At 38.9% G+C, this 20,996-nt stretch overlaps 1 protein-coding gene across 1 annotated transcript; it reads right to left on the bottom strand.

The window, feature by feature from the left end:
* Window positions 1–12,612: 12,612 nt before the first annotated feature.
* Window positions 12,613–19,246, bottom strand: kcna2b (potassium voltage-gated channel, shaker-related subfamily, member 2b). The gene is made up of 3 exons (XM_057830456.1): window positions 19,015–19,246; window positions 18,161–18,282; window positions 12,613–17,692 (listed from the first exon to the last, which is right to left on the bottom strand). The coding sequence occupies exon 3, from the start codon at window positions 17,610–17,612 to the stop codon at window positions 16,110–16,112; it is 1,503 nt and encodes a 500-aa protein (XP_057686439.1). The 5' UTR covers window positions 17,613–17,692; window positions 18,161–18,282; window positions 19,015–19,246; the 3' UTR covers window positions 12,613–16,109.
* Window positions 19,247–20,996: the final 1,750 nt, after the last annotated feature.

The raw sequence follows: 20,996 nt of genomic DNA, 5'->3' as shown, positions 1-20,996 counted from the left end.
AGTATTTCATTTTATCACTTCGGAGTAGCAAAAGCTGACCTAATCTCTGATAGCCCTAGTAGTTGAAAAAAGACAACAACAACAAAAACAAGAGAAAGTGATTGTGAATACAGTGAATTCACAATGTCCTGAAGGAGGACTTTAGGCTTCTATAGCTTTGTAACGCTAATTAATAAGGTTCCAGTCGACAAAAAGATGAAACCATGTTTCCAGTCTTCCCTCTTCAGTCTTGCAACTTCTATGTACTATATACCAGTGTTTATGGGTTTTAGACTATTGTCTCATCTTCTACAAATATGACTGAGAGAGAGGTGCTTGAAAATACAATTCACAACTAGTATTGTATGTGTTGTATCTAATGGCAGTCCTGTGCATGGTTCCCCATGTCAATTCTCATTAAAGCATGTTAAAATCTACCTTACCAATAAAATGTGGACACTAATAACACACTCCTTTTGGTCCAGAGAGAAAAATGGTGGCCCTTAAAATAATATGTTATAATTGTAATATTTTCACTTTTGGGTATTGATGCTGATGCCCTAACTTAGGTGACGGACTTCAAATTAAATTTAGTTTAAATGATTTATTTTAAACAAACACAACATTACCAGACAACAACATAACAGCATGTCATAATATCAGCTCCCCATGACAATTAAAAGTTGACTCTGTCCAGGAAGTGAGGCTTCAACCTTGACTCATAGAGGGTGTGAATGGTTGTCTAAAAAACATTATTTCATATTTCACACCTTATTTTATGCTCCTGACTGAAATTGACCACTCGGATGTGTGTGGAAGCTATCGATATATTTATTATTATTATTTTTTTTTTAATCATGCGCCATGAAAATGATTGACTTCCGGCCAGAGTCTGGATTGAGGAAAAATGCGAATGTGACGTGAGCAGACTAGTCATCTTCACCATAAACCATAACAACTTATACAGAAGGACTGTGGATTCAGCTGATTTTGCCGATAAATATTTTTTTTCATCACCCCAGCCCAATGTGCTGCAGGCATTTGTTGCTGCACAAGGGAGAGGCGTGTGAGCCTTTTTGGGTTCCAAAAAGATACCGTTCACCGCGATGAATGGGCAAAATAAGTCCGACAACCTTGGGACCATTGGACGGACTAGGAAGTGAGTAAGCTACGTGTTTTATATTATGTCAGATACTGGAATTATGGCGCACGTTTTAATAAGGAGGTGGCTTGCATTTTGTGGGTGACAATGCTCCCTGTCCACCGAGAAGGCAGGAACGCCTACCTCTTCCGACGACTAGCGGCTTGTCGCATACCATGGTCACCGGCCAATGAGTGCCCGTACTCGGGCAGCCATGAGCTCTCGTCTGCGGTTCTTGATTGTGTAGAGACTCCCACCTCTCTCTGCCCTCTTCGTTCGCCCACCGAGAGATCGCTATCCTTGGCTCCAACGTCGGCCGGTTTGTCCACCGAGAATTCCCCATTTTTGGCGTTGATTCCCTTTCTGCGTCCCCAGAGACGAGCACTGCCTGCTTGCCGGGGCCGAAGCAGGGAAACGACAAGCCCAAACTTGCTCACCGCCGGGGGCTGGCTGATCAGTGAAGACAATAACTCCCACCGCCGTGTGTGACATAATTGGGAGTAGTTTTGTGTGATTTTTTTGTGTTCGAAAGGCGAGGAAGGTACTTTAAAGAGCCGCTCGGTTCGGGTTAGCATGTAGCCTAGCTCTTAGTCTCCGAGTCCCCGCAGGGATATACCAAGAGCCAGACTAACTCCGGTGGTATAAAATACCGTTCAGGAGGTTTAAGAAGTCGGCAGCTTTGACCATTGTGCAGTAATTTAGTCCTGTTGTACTCAATAAATGCATTTTTGATATTTCATACGCCATTTAGCACAAAACTGTTATTTGTCATAACCACCCAATTTATTTCGCAATTAGCCTCGTGTTTGTTGTCGTTCTCAATCTTCCTCCTCCACCTAATACGACTCAAACATGTATGCGCTGTATGAGACAGGCTTCCACTGGATTGACAAAATCGCTTGAAAGATCCACACTTGAACCAGAATCGCTGAAAAACGCTTCCTCCTCCAGAGCGCTATAATGACAGGAGGAGCTAAACGGCAGATTAAAAGACACATTTCTCATCATCTGCGCTTTGCCAAATTGTTGTAAATTGTCGAATCATCTTGAAATATGATTTTAATTCCAATAATAATGCTAGTTAAGATTTTTTTATTGTGTCACAGGCACTTTAACTCAGGGCCAGCCCAGGCCATTTGGGGGCCCTAAGCAAAATAATGCCAAGGGGCCTATATTTTTGTATAATGTATTAAAATTGTAACTTCATATGCATCTTTCTTGATTCTTGGTCTCACAACTATGTACACAACATTGCCAAGCATTACCTTGAATTGTACATTTGGGGAAATCTTCATTTTGTGAAGAGGACGGCACTCCACCTCCAATTCCAAGATACTTCTCAATAGCTCCTTTGAATTATCCAAAGTAATAAATATGATTACATGGAACAAAATTTAGCCCAGGAAAATATTCGTCAACAAAAACGTGTACTGTGGGGAGTGCGCAACTAATTCACCATAGGCTGATACGAGACATACCACTTGATAATAATGTCCCATATAAATGAAATGACTACACTAAGGCAGTTAATTTTTTCCAGGGTATTTTGCCAACTATTTTTTATACCTGTTCACACTTCGTTTAAGGTGCGTTTAACCCCCCCCCCCCCCCCTTGCAAAGTACACCTCCATTTGCACAAAGTACGCATGCGTAAAAAGGAGAAGCCTAATGTGTTACGTCATCGCCCGCACGGTTTATTTCTGAAACGGAAACTCATTCCTAGCCCATGGAAAATTTCGAAATTACTACTCCTTCTAATTTAGACTGTCATTATTTTGTGATCAGTGTTTTTTTCGTGATCGCAATTAAACGCATCACACAGCAGCGAGAGTGGGAGAGCACGCTCTGCTTTTCCGTGCAGGTGCTGTGTTAGTGATTGAAATAAATCTTTATAAAACAACGGAAGCCTGACATCATTATTTGGGATGTTACAATCGTTTGACTACAATCAGCGGAAGCCGTACATTTGCCGTTGCCGACAGGTGACAACTTGCTCGGCTTTACTTGATTAGCTCCGGGCCTTCGCCCTGCGGCTAATGGCAATTACCAGTACGGCATATTGACAAGCTCAGCTGACAACAACTTTCAAGTCGAAGTGTCTTGGACAACAACAACAACAAAATGCTCTATTACCTTGATACTGTTGTTTCTTTTCTTCTCCGATTTTCTTCTTCGTTCGTTTCTCTGCTCCAGGATAAATTCTCTTCACATATCCGTGCATCTATTTTCCAAGCAAATATGAGCACCAATCATGGCAAAGCAGGTTCGACGTCACTCCCCAGGTTGCCAGATTGTCATGACAAGAAAATGGATGTTTGCATAGATAAACGGCAATGCGCGCCACATTATTCACAATGCTCTATTAACAACATATAAAATGAGGCTGCCAGATTGGGGGCCCCTAGTGGTGGCCCTAAGCAGCTGCATAGTCTGCGTATAGGCTGGGCCGGCCTTGCTTTATCTCTTAGTTACAGAACATTTAATTGTTCATACTGTCACTATACATGACTATAATAGATTAACAAAATTATATTTGCAGTAATTAATCAATCTTTAAATGAACTTGAATCAAATTTGATCATTTTCCTTCACTTCTGATAATTTTTCACAGCACGTTGGTTGGGATTCACTTGTGTGACTTGTCACAATGGCCTTTTCAGAAAATCTGAAAGGTCAAAATGAGGCAATCATAATTAATCACAAAAACAGTTTTCATTTAAACAACAACAAAAAGAATAATAATAATTAAATAAAAAGAAACACAGAAAGACGATAGACAACATACCATGGATACAACAACAAAAAGCCCACACGAAATAGTTCTCCTCATGTTTCGACTGCATTCATTCAATTTTTCAAAATGAAAGACTTTTCTTATAAAGCCTACTGTTGCAATTATTTTCTGTAAGTGAACCACTGAGGTTGGAAGGTTTAAACATACTGTGTGTGTCAGTAAGATCTACTCATTTAATTGCGATTTTGTCTCATATTAAACGCCTATAGTGTAACACCATCACATAAATTATTGTGAGGGGATGCTGCTCTCTGCTGTCTTTTGCTAGCATCTCACACAGAAGTCCATGAGGTGGATGGCTCACCTTGAGGTACCGAAACCTTTCCTACACATACAGAAATAGAATACATTTTGACATTGTTGAAACAGAAATGATTAACTACATTAAAACCAATCATCAATTAATGTTATTAAATTGGATATTGACACAGAACAGAAAGTGGAACAAACCATGTTTTGATTCTGAAATTGAGTGATAATTCACAAGGGTATAATGTCTCTATTTTAGTTGAAAACAGTGTCTGCATTTCTAAAACTGTTTCATAATTAACTTTAATTTTAAAGTTGTATGCATTTTTATATAGCCCTTAATCACAACAATGTCTCGAATGGCTTCACAGACCCACCATTGAATAAAAAAAGATGACATCCCCTGATCTAAACTTTAAAATGAGTGGCGTTAGTCGTATTAGTAGTTATCATATGGTATCATAGTGTCGTGATACCCACACACATCATTTTTGACAGCCGCACCAATCAGGCCAATCAGGTTTCAAATAAAAATAATTGTAAGAAGTTTCAAATGTTACTCTACATATATCCCAGTCGCAAAAGAGTGGGTGGCAAGCCATAAGAGCTTCATGGAATGAACCCAGCACTCATCATATCACAGAATTTCACCAATAGTTTTATTATCTGTTATCATCCTAAAATGTGCAAGTTTACACCCTCCCTTTATTCACATCTAGGCTAAATAGCATTTTTCCAATAATTTAATTTGATTGGGAAATCTTTTTGTATCCAAATCCGGCTTTAAACTTCTCCACAACAGTATCTCGGACCTGCCTGATGTGTTCCTTGGTTTTCATAATGCTCTCTGCACTTTAAACAGAACCCTGAGACTATCACAGAGCAGGTGCATTTATATGGAGACTTGATTACACACAGGTGGATTCTATTTATCATCATCGGTCATTTAGGACAACACTGGATCATTCAGAGATCCTCACTGAACTTCTGGCGTGAGTTTGCTGCACTGAAAGTAAAGGGGCCGAATAATATTGCACGCCCCACTTTTCAGTTTTTTATTTGTTAAAAAAGTTTAAATTATCCAATAAATTTTGTTCCACTTCACGATTGTGTCCCACTTGTTGTTGATTCTTGACAAAAAATTAAAATTTTATATCTTTATGTTTGAAGCCTGAAATGTGGCGAAAGGTTGCAAGGTTCAAGGGGGCCGAATACTTTTGCAAGGCACTGTATATCCTGACACTGTTGAAACTGTCTTTTTATTTTTTATTTAATTTTCAAACAGTTTTCAAGACCACTATACATACAAATGAATATAATGTATGTGTTGGCCTCCATCCTCTGGTTTAAACACAATTTGGATCCTAACTTTCAAAGCTTGCATGGTCAAGGCAGGCCCGTCAGCAGATGTTAATCTTAAGGGGTCTTAATTATGCATATTTGTCACAATATTCATTACCAATGTCTATATTTTGACTAAGCGTATAATAGTCTTCATTCAGGAAGCACTTAATCATCACTTTCACGTCCGAGGCGGTTTTTTTTTTTTCTGATCAACTGCAACGAATTGTTAACATTGGTCATAAAATAAATATATAAATAAAACTGTCAAGCGTCAACAGAGGGATTCGAATCTGCGACCCATCGTTGGCACATTTTTGCTTCAATGCAAGCGGTTTACCACTATACTCTGAGCTCCTGCATGTTATGTTGTCTTTAAAGTATATTACAAGTTGGACAACTTAGGGAATTCTTTTGGGGGGTGGGAACAGCCTCTAATGGCCCACCCATGGTGACCAGTCTGAGTCAAACTCTTTACATATCTGACCTGTCACAGCTTAACACCCAGACCTGTGGTCTGAAGTAAGCAGTCCGGCTGTTACTGGTGGCACCAAAAACCAGTAAACTGTTCACGCTTAGAGTTTTTTCATTGTGTGGTTATTTTAAACTCCGGTTTTTAGTTGTAGCCTGCCCGTGTCACAGGAAAAGTAAGTGAAGAACTAAAAGGTGTGGTAGAAATATTTTCTTATTTCTGGCAGGTTTTGAGAACAGGAGGTTCAACTGTATGCCTTTAACATACTGAAAAGCTAATATACTAGAGGATTTTTTCATTATCATTATTATGATTATAATTATTTACATGGGTTAAAGAAGTGCTATTTAGGTTGGAGGACGCTAATGGAGTGAGAGTCAATAAACCCTTGCGCTTGAGAAACAATTAGAAATACAACAACTACTAATGCTGTACAGTCACCACTCCATTATGTGATCCACTTGTGTTGCGGAATTGATCAATACTCTATAAAGGGTTATTAAAAAGATGTGGAAAGGCAGAAGTTGGCACAATGTGAGACTGCAAACTTGTTGGGAGATGACGGCACTGGAGATTTGAGGGGGGATCATGCAACACTGTTTCAGAAAACATGAATTATTCATGGGGCTCAGATATTTAAAGCTCTTCTATATCATGGTTATAAGCAGTCTATAATAGAAGGCAGGTGGAAAAGGAGAAGTCTGTATGTCACTGTAACAACAACTTGAATACTAAACACAACCCTTGCCTTTGTTATGTTATAGCCTTGTCTGAAAGACTCTGAATGCACTCACATGCAACTGAACATGCTCAAATGAAATGATTGTTACCATATTCAGGGGCATAAATGATAATGATATAGACTGTTTAATATTGCATTTATAGGATATATAAAATCCTTCATTGTACTTTTGAAAGCAAAGGAAAATCCTAAATTCTTATCTGCTTATTGAGCTTTCTAGAGAGAGAGAGAGAGAGAGACAGACAGAGACAGAGAGAGAGAGAGAGAGAGAGAGAGAGAGAGAGAGAGAGAGAGAGAGAGAGAGAGAGAGAGAGAGAGAGAGAGAGAGAGAGAGAGAGAGAATGCGACACAAAAGGCCCAACAGTCAAGGGCACCTCATCAGTGTTCTGAAACCAAACTACCACCATTGTAGAAGCCTTATTCAGTGAAACAATTCGTCTATGCGTACATTTGGTTCCGAAGGTGTACTCAGTATCGGCGTGAGTTTGATAAAATGCAAATACAACCAGCATCTGCTGCTTTTCCATCTGAGACAAATATCTTGATTGATATCTGTATATATGGAATTACATGTTTCAAAAATATGACTAGAAAGTAAGTAATGCTTGGCATTATATTGGTGCTTTGGCAGTTTCACCGGTTTCATACCTCTTTGTGGCCACGTGGGGTCAGCAAAGATTAAGTGCAGAATAATAAGAGCTTCCTACTTGATTTATTTCATAGCCGACATCATGATCCATCGAAATATTATTATGATTATTATTATTATTATTATTATTATTGTTATGATTATTATTATTATTGTTGTTGTTGTAGAAGTAGTGGCAGTAGTAGCAGCAGCAGTAGTGGTATAGTATCGTATCAACATTATTGTTATCGTTGGTACTGGTAGTAGATGTGATAAGGTACACAGTTTCTATTCAACTCAGTAAATCCACAAACATATGTACCGTATATGCTAATGTTGCCTAATTAATTGAATAGCAGAAATGATATTTTATGTTTATTCTTTGACACTAGTATGATACAACACTGCAGTTTTACTTTCTGCAGTGTTTAAGTAGTAAAACAGCAGTTCATCAGGATATTTTTTTTGTTCATGAGAATGAGGTGGCCTCATATCAGATAAAGCCAAGGCAAAAAATAGGTCAGACAAAAACCAAATCAAAACCAATGTAAACTCATGCACACTTCTGTGTTTATACATTTAATAAACATTGGGAGGCAGCCAGAACAATGTAGGTTAACCCACTAATCAATTGGGCTCACAACACAATCTTCAGGTTTGAGCTCCCAAGATTGTGAGGTTTTTCTACTGTCATATGTCCACCTACGGTACTCCTTTCTTGTTCAACACAGTTTCTTGCATATTTTCGTTATACTAACCCTCGTTTATAAGAGAAAACTGTTTGCATATTTTCTTTTAAATGAAATAATAAAATATAGCTCATGTCAGGTTAATACATTTGAACATAACGCATACCAAACAGCCTTTGATCCATTTTAGGCAAGGACCAGGCATTCCCTGCCAACAGAGAGAGAGAGTTAGACGTATTTGCTATAAATAGAACACAACTGCAAGGGGGCTTCCACCGTTTCAACAGAAATGATGACAATCCCACACCTCTCCTCTTCTTCTCTTGCCTCTGCGTGGGCACTCATAAACTGTCCAGGTTTCTGCTGTGAAACCATTTCTGCTATAAAGAAAGTTCACATTGACAGTTCATTAAAATGCACATGTATCATGTTATATAGTAAATTAGAATTGACAATTCATTAAAATGCGGCATGTATCATGTTATATAGTAAACTAGAATTCACTGCGCTGATCTAATGCTGTCAAGGTGTGATGCATTCCCTGGGGCCATTGAGGATGGCTTTAATACAACACTTTATGGGCACATTTGGGCACTGGACTACATCTATGGTTATATGGTGGCCTACTTTAAGATATTTAAATAAATAAAGCGTAATGTAATGTACAGCAGGACATGGGTGCCTATACATACTGGGTATAATTTATATTTAGCAATGAATTTTCCTTTTTAGAATTTAGCACAATAGTTTTATGTTCTTTTATCGTAACAATATGCAGTCAAATTCACATTCAATATGTGATTTGTGGATTGTGTGTGTTTTCTCCAGGTTTTCCAGTTTCCCTCCACATCCTAAAATCATGACTATTAAAAGTTGATTAAACACTTATAATTGTTCGTATAAGTGTGACTCTCTTTGAAAATTTATTTGTGTGTATGCACCCAACAATTGGCTGGCGACCAGGTCAGTACACTTATTCCTACCCATTGTTAGCTGATGGGGCTGCAACACTACTGCAACCCATGTGACAAAAAGCAGTACAGTTAATGGATGGATGTGATCGAGGGTTTACTTAAAAGGCTTTGCTTGGCCTTATGCTGTCACTTCATGTTTAGTTGCTGTTTGAAAAAACACATCACAACCATACAGCAACAACTTTTCATTAACTATACAGCACAATATGTATGTATGTATGTATGTATGTATGTATGTATGTATGTATGTATGTATGTATGTAAACCTCAACCATGAGAGATAGAATGTGAAGAAAAAAAAACTGATTTTTAACACATTTTTAAAGAATTTATTTGCAAATCATGGTGGAAAATAAGTATTTGGTCAATACCAAAAGTTCATCTCAACACTTTGTTATGTACCCTTTGTTGGCAATAACGGAGGCTAAACGTTTTCTGTAACTCTTCACAAGTTTATCACACACTGTTGCTGGTATTTTGGCCCATTCCTCCATGCCGATCTCCTCTAGAGCAGTGATGTTTTGGAGCTGTCGTTGGGCAACACGGACTTTGAACTCCCTCCACAGGTTTTCTATAGGGTTGAGATCTGGAGACTGGCTAGGCCACTGCAGGACTTTGAAATGCTTCTTACGAAGCCACTCCTGTGTTGCCCTGGCTGTATGTTTGGGATCATTGTCATGCTGAAAGACCCAACCACGTCTCATCTTCAATGCCCTTAACAATGGAAGGAGATTTTCACTCAATATCTCTCGATACATGGCCCCATTCATTCTTTCCTTTACACAGATCAGTCGTCCTGGTCCCTTTGCAGAAAAACAGCCCCAAAGCATGGTGTTTCCACCCCCATGCTTCACAGTGAGTATGGTGTTCTTCGGATGCAATTCAGTGTTCTTTCTCCTCCAAACACGAGAACCCGTGTTTCTAACAAAAAGTTCTATTTCGGTTTCATCTGACCATAACACATTCTCCCAGTTCTCTTCTGGATCATCCAAATGCTCTCTTGCGAACCGCAGACAGGCCTGGATGTGTACTTTTCTTCAGCAGGGGGACACGTCTGGCAGTGCAAGATTTGAGTGCCTGGCAGCGCATTGTTATACTGATATTAGCCTTTGTTACTGTGGTCCCAGCTCTCTGTAGGTCATTCACTAGGTCCCCGCGTGTGGTTCTGGGATTTTTGCTCACCGTTCTTGTTATCATTTTGACGCCACGGGGTGAGATCTTGCATGGAGCTCCAGATCGAGGGAGATTATCAGTGGTCTTGTATGGCTTCCATTTTCTAATAATTGCTCCCACAGTTGACTTCTTTACACCAAGCGTTTTACCTATTGCAGATACAGTCTTCCCAGCCTGGTGCAGGTCTACAATTTTGTCTCTGGTGTCCTTCGACAGCTCTTTGGTCTTGGCCATAGTGGAGTTTGGAGTGTGACTGACTGAGGTTTTGGGCAGGTGTCTTTTATACCGACAATGAGTTAAAACAGGTGTGATTAATTCAAGTAACGAGTGGAGCCTCATTAGACCTCGTTAGAAGAAGTTAGACCTCTTTGACAGCCAGAAATCTTGTTTATAGGTGACCAAATACTTATTTTCCACTCTAATTTGGAAATAAATTCTTTAAAAATCAAACGATATGATTCTCTGTTTTTTTCCCCACATTCTCTCTCTCTCATGGTTGAGGTTTACCCATGTTGACAATTACAGGCCTCTCTAATATTTTCAAGTAGGAGAACTAAACTAGACTAAATACTTATTTGCCCCACTGTATGTACATGTATGTATGTATGTATGTATGTATGTATGTATGTATGTATGTATGTACAGTAGGCCTATATATGGATGCATGTACGAATGTTCTCGTTCATTCATCTTCCAAGTTGCTTATCCTAATGAGAATTGCGAGCTTATTAACGTTTTCATTGATCACATTAGGAATTCTCTATATACTTTGTATACACTAGTATATTTTAGTTCGAATTTTGTTGTTTATTAGTCCTATTTCAGCTAAGGTGCTGAGTGGTAGGTTGACACCCTCTGTTGTCCAGCCCTTGCTGGCATTTGTCCAAATACTAATGTAGTTATTGCTGCCATCATTGTAATTCTTGGTGTATATCAGTAGAGCTGTTTGAGGTCCAATGTCTTGCTCAAGGACATTTAAACAGATTTAGTAAACTTCCAATTACTGCCTTGGCCGCTATCCCTAGTTGACTTACTGGAAGCAAGCCAATTGTGATGGGTCGCGGGTGCATCACTCCGGATAATGTGGTCAGCAGGCCTGGGTCTTAGAGGCTTACTCTTGTGTTTAGGAAGCTATCACAAAGAGAGAAACATGAGATGAAATGTGTGCTTGATGAAACGTGAGATGGACACAGAGACCAGATGAGCTCAGCTGGACCAAGCAGAAAAGACAAGAGACAAGCACTTTCTGGCATCACGAGAAGTACACCATCAGTTAACACAGGTTCTGAGGTTGTTTATACCTGTCCCAGTTTCTGTAGAATCATGAGACATGAAGGTTTTTCCTTTCCTCTTTGCCAAACTCTGCTTTACTTCCCCTGGGTTTATAAATAGAGCACTTTGCTTTCGCTATAAATCACAGACAAGCAGCATAAAGATTCACTTAAGAAAAGTGCATGACAAAGCCAAGGTGAATGTCTACAGTTGGCGAAAATGATTCTCCTGTAATGGACACAACTCCCAGATATGTTTATCAATACTTAACCGGAACTTTCACTTTCAATGTGGATGACTATGCTCTTGGAGGAAAATTAGATTAAATTAAATTAGAATATGTGATAAATTGTTTGTTATTTGAATGTTTAAATAAAGGGGATATGCTTCATGCCAAAAGAAATTTCATAGGGCTGTCAAACCATTAAAATTTTTAATCAAGTTAATTACAGCTTAAAAATTAATTAATCGTAATTAATCGCAATTCAAACCATCTATAAAATATGCCATATTTTTCTGTAAATTATTGTTTGAATGGAAAGATAAGACACAAGACGGATATATACATTCAACATACGGTACATAAGTACTGGATTTGTTTATTATAACAATAAATCAACAAGATGGCATTAACATTATTAACATTCTGTTAAAGCGATCCATCGATAGAAAGACTTGAAGTTCTTAAAAGATAAAAGTTAGTACAAGTTATAGAAATTTTATATTAAATCCCCTCTTAATGTTTTCGTTTTAATAAAATTAGTAAAATTTTCAATCAAAAAATAAACTAGTAGCTCGCCATTGTTGATGTCAATAATTACACAATGCTCATGTGGTGCTGAAACCCATAAAATCAGTCACACCCAAGCGCCAGCAGAGGGCGATAAAACACCGAAAAACACAAGTAATAAGTGGACATTACACTGTGCTGTCATTTTATTCTGTTTGAGCGGGGTATGTGCGTTAAATGCGTCAAATATTTTAACGTGATTAATTTAAAAAAAATAATTGCCGCCCCTTAACGCGACAATTTTGACAGCCCTAAAATTTAGTATTATTGATTCATGTGTTTGTAATTATTGAGTTGTTCATCAATTTAGCAATGTGAACAGGAGTAAAACATCAGAAAAAGACACAATAGCTTCATATTGTGTTATTGTTTTATCATCAAGGCTGATATAATTCATATTACATTTAAAATGCCCATTTCATTTTGAATGAATAAATATTAAATAGACAGTCTCTTGTAGGTTTTTAGGGACCGTATTAACTGGAAATCCTTCTGAAGGCATGGCATAAGCTAATTTTAAAATAACAATGAACAAACAATGTCAAATTGTGCAAAACAATGCAATTTCTCATGTTTATGATATCCATGAAATTTTACTCTCTTAATGATGGCTTCAAAATATTCCTTTCACAAAGCATTCCAAATGTACAAAATACAGTATACCTCAGTTGTCTACACTATGAATTATAATTTATGAAAATACACATTTACTTTATACTACCAAGTACCAGGAAAACAATGATAATTTAAACCCAAAGCTTCAGATTTTTATCCTACATTACAATACATCATGTGTTTAATGTGTATTGTTCATGTGTGTTGATTGTTTACATTTCCATTCGATTTTAGTGTCAGCCTTGACAGTAGATTTCATAGCAAAAGTAAATGTTACAGTTTCAGCCACTTCGGCATGCATGAGCAAACTGGCAATACTGTTTTTAAACATCCATACAAGTGATTCTTGTTCTTTGTGCAATGGTCCGCTGATGTAAAATACAGCAGTGACTTTCATGCACTGTACCTATAGGTCTTGCCCGCCACATTGGATGCTCAAATAGCATATTTTGGTTTGAACAGTACAATAGTGCATTTTGTATGTGAACAATTTTTTGATACATGGAGTCTTTGCATACCACATACTAGAAAGACACTAGTGAACAGTGTCATAAAAATTCACATTAGGAGTAAAACCTTGTTTGGCCAGTGTTAGTCTCTAACTTTTTACTTTTTACTTTTAACTTTTTTTGGTACTTATCATTCATTCAATTGCAGGATTTGGTTGATTATGCATTTGAATTATTTCTCAAACAATCTCCCATACCAAGCTGTGTTACCCATTCACAGTATTGTGTTCAGTATGCATGTGCAGAACACAAACTAATGCTGTACACTGTGTGCTGACATGAATTAGAATATGAAGAGAGGATCGGTGTAAGAACAGCTGTTTTGCAGTGCTGTCATGAAAATTGCATGACATGTTTTGCACTTACTAATTTTGATGGAAACATACTTGACTGGAAAAAACATTGACATTGACATTACTTTTCCTCTTATGGTTAAGTGGAGCTTTATATTAATGGACTGGCGCGTTCACCGGACTTCAAGCTCATATCATTTTTCCTATAATGACCAAATGTTCAAGATGCATCACACATAGTTATACAACAAGACACACATTTCTTCCACACACTGCATATTTTCCAGTGCCTATAAATACATTTGTATTATATTTATGTCCATTTGCCAGAGTTATTCATATTAACGCATGCTACAATGAATATTTCCAAAGACATGCAGCACTGTCATAGCAGAATAGCAAAGGTTTGATAAATGCTGATGAAAAACGGAAGCACAGTCAGCAATAGCTCATGGGCACAATTGGAATGATTGTTGAAAGTGCACAGGTACAAACATTTAAACATTTTATATGATTGCTGAACTAACATCTATTTTACAACCCAATATGTGGATTCAGGTGGCAACCTGTATTTCTTTGGTTTCCGACTAATTCAGAGATACATACACTTCAAGCTCTAGGAAAAAAAATGGAGACTAAAATGACCATTTTTGTTTTGTCTGTGTATTTTGTCCTGTCCAACCATCCATTTGAAATGTCCTGTAAATAAATGAGAATATTTCATTTATTTGTATTCCATTTCAGTTATCATTGTGAGGTTCACAGGGTGCTGGGGCCAGCAAACCATGAACAGGAGGCGGTGTACACCCAGTAACTAACCAATCACAGCCCATGCACAGACAAACTTGTATTTGAAAATTATTTCGTTAGTTGTTTATAGAATAAAATAAAATGTTAATTTTATTCAAACACATACTTATAAATACCAATATAAGAGGAACTGATCATTTTGAAGTTTTCTTTTTTTCCAGCGCTATATACTGTATGTACAGTAAATGGATGCATATCTTTTTCTTATACAACAAAGAGCAAATCAAATAAGACATATTTTTTGTTGTATTGAGTGTCAAAGCATACTGTGTAAAAGCTTGCTAGATTCTATTTGTTGGTAATTATTCGTTATGCTTTCTCTGGCCTTTTGTGTTGATATTCTATGCGCCTTAATTAACAGAACATCCAAAAATCTGTTTATCTTTGCTTTCACAAGCATGTAAGATTTAAAAAAAAAAAAAAAAACGAAAAAAAAAAAAAAAACAGCAAAAGCATCACCGCATTTTTCACCACATTTTTGTCACGTTATTTCTACAAAGATGGAATGCTTTGAAGTTAAAGACAGTTTTGTTTATGTTGGGCAGTGGTGTCTCAACTACACAAACTTTTTTTCTACAATTGGTCTGGTTGGCAGTAAAAGAGACACTTCAAGGTAGAAATAAGAACCACAATACAAAAGCAAAGCAACAAGATAGGCACTGACGCAAAATGCGATATAGATATTTTTGTATTCCTTGTTTTTTTTTTATCAGAAAATTTAGGCTTAATCTAAATACCAACTGTTAAATGGTGATTATTGCATGAGACTTTTACTCTTTTGAGAGACGACCAAAAAACATACTGGTCTTGGTTGTGCATCTCATGTCCAAAATAAGGCATTCATTCATTCATTCATTCATTCATTCATTCATTCATTCATTCATGCATTCATTCATTCATACGTACATACTGCATACCCACGTAAAAGTCAGTGAGGGGAAAAACAGGGGGGAAGAGGGGTAATGTGTTGTTGTGGTTCAAAGATACAGCACTTCCCTGTAGTCTATGTTTTGATCTCCAAAGAGGCCACTAGTCGAACTGATGGCCCAAGTAGAAATGAGAATGCACTTAAGGGAGCCTATGCCTTTACACACAGTGCATTAAATGACCATTAAGCCAAATGGGTATAATCATCACTGTTTTTCTCTGTTGCTCATTTCAGGTTTTCCTATACAGTATGGCTGGGATCTAGGCAGTTATAACAACCAATTTTACTGAAAATATGGCCTGAGTTACCTCAATGGCCTAGTCTCAAGTATGCTGTAATTTACATTTTTAAAATAAATCTTATACCGATCTTATTGTGCATTGTCTTCTTCAAACAGATAGTCCCAATGGGCCATATTATTACTTTTTAGAGGACTATTTGGCTACTTTTGCCAGTCAGAAAACTATTGCCATGGAAGTAATAGTAACTTCGTGCAGTAGCCAATGATGTCCCAATTAGACACGTTGCAGTTCTGCTCTGACGAGTTCCTTAGATGTGGGCGAGTACGAGATCTTCTCTTGTTGACCTTTACAGCGAATTTTCACTCTACGCTCGCACATTGTCCCAAAATAGTGTTAATTTGGAGCCTTTTTTTTTTTTTTTTTTAATTCTTGCTGCAGTCTCAGTAGAATCATTTGGACTAGCTAACATTACACATCTGTACGCATCTTGGTGATGTTTACATAATTTGTGTTGGCTAGAGTGCAGTTTCCTGTTTTTATCCCCTCTGGTCTAAAATCGTCAGCACTATGGTTGACAGCCTCCTGAATCTCCACATAGTCAGACTTGCTGAGAGTTGACCCGCTGCCACTCCGACCAGTCTTCTTCAGGTCATCAACTGAGCTCGCTTTAGGCACACTTGGGATATTTAGATATTGAGCCTGTTCTTCACCCTCTGTCTCTCTGTGGTAGAAGTAGTTAAAGTTTGACACAATGACCGGCACTGGCAGTGCAATGGTCAAAACACCGGCAATAGCACAAAGAGACCCAACAATTTTTCCTCCCATAGTTGTCGGGACCATGTCGCCGTAGCCAACTGTCGTCATGGAAACCACAGCCCACCAAAAGGCCTCTGGGATGCTTCTGAACTGGGATCGAGGCTCGTCAGCTTCAGCAAAGTAAACAGCACTAGAGAAAAGGATGACACCAATGAAGAGAAAGAAAATCAGGAGTCCCAACTCACGCATACTGGCTTTCAAAGTCTGCCCCAAGATCTGTAGCCCCTTGGAGTGGCGTGAGAGTTTAAAAATGCGAAACACTCTAACTAAGCGAATGACCCGTAGAATTGCCAAGGACATAGCTTGCTGTCCTGCCTCTCTATCCTCTGGCCTCTCTGCTAGTTCTGTGCCAAGGGTGATGAAGTAAGGAATAATTGCCACAATATCAATAATGTTCATGATGTTGCCAAAAAATCCAGCTTTGCTGGGACAAGCAAAGAACCTGACAAGGAACTCAAATGAAAACCAGATTATACAAAGGGTTTCCACGATAAAAAAAGGATCAGTAAAATATGATGAGGTCTCATAGGTCGTGGTAATGTTGGAATTGCTTTGAAAGGGATCATTGTATATGTCCTCGTCTTCATTTTGTAAAAATGGCAGTGTTTCTAAGCAGAAGCTAACGATAGAGATGAGAATTACCATAACAGAGATGATGGCAATGATTCGAGCTGGACCTGAACTCTCAGGGTACTCAAACAGTAGCCACACCTGTCTCTGAAACTCATTCTCTGGCAAAGGGCGTTCCTCTTCCCTTATGAAACCTTCATCCTCCCTGAAGATTTCCATTGCCTCCTCGCCCAGCTCATAGAAGCGAATCTCTTCAGAAAAAATATCAAGAGTGACATTGACAGGTCGGCGCAGCCTCCCACCAGATTGGTAATAGTAAAGAATGGCATCAAAACTTGGTCGATTGCGGTCGAAAAAGTACTCGTTCCGGAGGGGGTCAAAGTACCTCATCCGTTTCTTGGGATCACCAAGGAGCGTCTCTGGAAATTGCGACAAGGTCTTGAGCTGTGTCTCAAAGCGTAAGCCTGAGATATTAATGACGACCCTCTCGCAGCACTCATGATCTGGCTCTGGGTCGTAGTGCTCATGAGGCTGGCCGGGATGTGCAGCCGCTTCGTCTGCAGTGTCGCTGGCCGCAACCGTCATGCTAGAAGCTGATGGAACCTGCAGCGTTCAACTTGGGTGTGGCCACCACGTTTGGCCACGGAAGATGTGCCTAGAAAGAGCTAAAGGGTAGAAAAGGGAAAATTCTGATTTCAATATTTTTAAATGTCACAGACTATTATTGACAATAACACTTACAAAGATTGCATTAGTCAAACATTCCTGCAGCCAAGCAAGTCTTTGGAGCATTTGAAAGACAGAAGCAAGGAGGGGCCTGACCGATCGAGCACACCGGCTCCACTTAGTCTCCGAGTATTAGGTTATGAGCTTTCTCTTGTACAGTATGAGTGTGCTCTTGGATCAATATGCCAGCCAGTAATATTATATCAGCTCTCACAGTGTGCAATTACAACCAATAGATCCGATTATATGCTAAGTGCTCCATACAATCCCGAAGTAAATTTTCTATGCTTGTTTGATAACGAGTGGCCTCTTGTCCACAATATGTTGATTTTATAGCATACTTAATGATTGTGATAACAAAAGGAAGTTGATTAGAAATACAAGATATACAGAATAAAACGGTTTACCTTTTTGAAGACTGGCCCCAAGTTCTGTACAGTGCATCAGGACCAGCAGAAGTGTCCAAAGTCACCCCTTGCCGTCCAGCCAGTTCCTTTCCTTTTCTTCCAGCCATACATAACCCAAACCTCTGCAGCAGAGAGTATCAATAGGAGACGGGACCGGGAATTAGAGTGCAGGAGTTTACCACCCTCACTTTGTGTCACAGAAACATGCTGGGGTGCAACAACTGTATATTCTACAGGTTGGAGAGCTACTGGTGTTATTAAAATTCAAACATGAGCAAAGTCACTCAGCCAACTTTTTTCTATCCGGCATGGCCAAGGATGGAGCAGAAAAAGTCCTCAAGCCTCATGTCAACAGACCTGATTAAGAAAAGCTGTGGGGGACGCTGATGCCATTATGTATACTTGTAATTGCAATCAAAAGCATCTGTTGATGCAAATCCATGCATGAAACACTGAAACGTTGTTTTTAGCTCAAATGAATCTCGTTGACCATTGTTCTCCTGACCATTTCTCCCCCACTGAATTGTAAATATCCATTTGACTAGAAATATAATCAACATAATACCTACTCCTGAGGTTAACCAAGTAGGTTGAATAAACTACATGTCGTTTTAGGCAAAACAGAAAAGTTCATGCACCAGCTCACTGAGTGGCTGTTATTGTTGATTATTTGGAATAAATGATGATTGGGACGCACGCAAAGGAGAGTTAGTTGGAAGTGACAGGTGACAAACATGCTTAAGCAATTTGCAGCCATTTCCTGTTGATCCAGCCACTGTTAAGTCCATGCACTAAGCAAAGCAGAGTATATAATTATTTGTTATAGCTTCAGTTAATTGCATGCAGGAATTCACCGTGTATCTCTTGATGCGCAGCTGCACAGGGTTACATCCAGTTTGACTCTTCTTATTGTGCTTTAGCAGTGATGAGAGAACCTTCATCTTTCATTTTTTTCCCTCCTTATATGACTTGCACGTCCAGCGGCTGTGCCATCTCATCACGGCAGTGTGGACTAGCCTGTTCGACCCGCGTCTCTCATCTGTCACTTACATTTACCAGCATGGAGATGCGTGGGCTGCAGTTGGGCATCGCGGCGCATACTAAGAGCTTCTGCATGGCGCGCCTCGCCCCACACTGCTGCTCTCCCCCCTTTCCCGACACTCAAATGTTCTACGTTAAAGGGGAAGCTTCACCTAAATTCAGAGTCAGAACAATACAGTCTGCTTTAGCTAATACCACACATCTTTATGTTTTAATCAGACACAACATGTGTCATGGTGCAAAAATGGTACTTTTTGGCTATGGACTCCTCCAAGAGCCAGAATCAACCTGATGAGATAGGAGATGTTAATTTAAGGTCCTCTAAACTTATTTCTTAAATGTTTTTTTTTTTTTTTTTTTTTTTTTTTGGGTTAGGGTGGCGGGGGCAAAAGAAATATTTTTGAAGTGTTAGAAATTTCAGTTCAAAGACTTATAAAAAATAGGAAGAAAAAATGGTGCTAAATTGCTGAGTTATAGGAATATACTGTTTCAGGACGATTTCTGGGCCATACCTCCCATGATATAAGGAAAAGGTGCTGTTGGTTGCTATTTGGCGAAATTGCAACTTCCTTATTCAAAACCTGGCCATCAAGATATGCTGAAAAATTTCAATCCCCTTAAAGACATCTTCCCTTGGGCGTTTATGTTTTGTGGTATTTGGGCTTTGTGTAATAACGCATGGGGAAATAGACAGCTGGACCCGAGCTGCGACACAGCGACGCCAAATAGCCCTGCAGGCAAGTGGTGTGTCATGCAGCAATGGCTGACACTTGATGCGTCACGGTCGGTTACAATTTTGCAAAGGGCCAGCTAAATTTCTAGGAAGACAGCTTCTGCCGATCCTAAGTTGACATTGTCTGGCAACTAAACAGTTACAATATATATAGTTTTTAATTATAAGCCCCTTTTCCAACCATTATATCACAGAATTAGCGGGCAAACTATGCTTATAATCCTAGCGTTTTTTACGGAGGTAGTAGTTTGGTGTGTGTAATATGTTGCCCAAAGACATGAGTTTCAAGATGGTGACACCGTCACGCTCCTGCCAATGACGTCCAAGATGTTGTGGTTTTCCTCGAGCACGTGCTGATATGGAGCAAAGCATGCTGAATATTTGAATGTGTGGCCAAGATAGAGATAGCTCCCCCCACATATCAGCCAACCTTATTCGCATGGAAGATGATTTGTGACGGCATATGTAATGAGCTAGATAAAGTAGCATCGTAACGAGTAGAGAGAGAAAGAGAGACAGAGAGAGAGAGAGAGAGAGAGAGAGAGAGAAAGACAGTTGAATGACAGTTGACCTATAGTGTCTGAGGCCATTCATCTGAAAGGCTATCCTTATTTTCACCATTCATAAGACTAATTGCATATACTGTACTTTCTTTCTTAACTTACATTTTAAAGTTTACAAGACCTTCAAACTGTGCTCCTTTAAAAATCAAAACACCAGGTTTGAGTTATTCAATTTTTATTTTCAAGTAATTAACTGCTTTGAACCTTGCCTTGACAGAAGTTGGCTCTAGAAATACCCACTGCCCTGTTGGCATTGCTATCATTGCTAAACTTTACCCAGGAAATGTACAGGAAAGGTCACGACTTCCAATCAAAGCTTACTGCCAGTCAAAGGTTTGGATGCTGTGAGTCTCCTATCAAGTAGAACTAGAAGGTGTGTCCAACATTTTGATTGGTAGTGTATCTGCCTTTGCAGATGGTCAATTTCCAACCATGCATGTGAAGCCTCATAACTCTAGCTCATGCTTGTATTTCATTCCTGTGTACGTATGCCTGCATC

Source organism: Corythoichthys intestinalis, chromosome 2 (assembly GCF_030265065.1).
Source record: "Corythoichthys intestinalis isolate RoL2023-P3 chromosome 2, ASM3026506v1, whole genome shotgun sequence".
Taxonomy (NCBI): Eukaryota; Metazoa; Chordata; class Actinopteri; order Syngnathiformes; family Syngnathidae; genus Corythoichthys; species Corythoichthys intestinalis.
This window is presented reverse-complemented; position numbering and strand designations above follow the sequence as displayed.

What these genes read in the sequence shown, in the direction of transcription:
- kcna2b (XM_057830456.1), bottom strand. Translation starts at nt 17,612, where the DNA reads ATGACGGTTGCGGCCAGCGACACTGCAGACGAAGCGGCTGCACATCCC.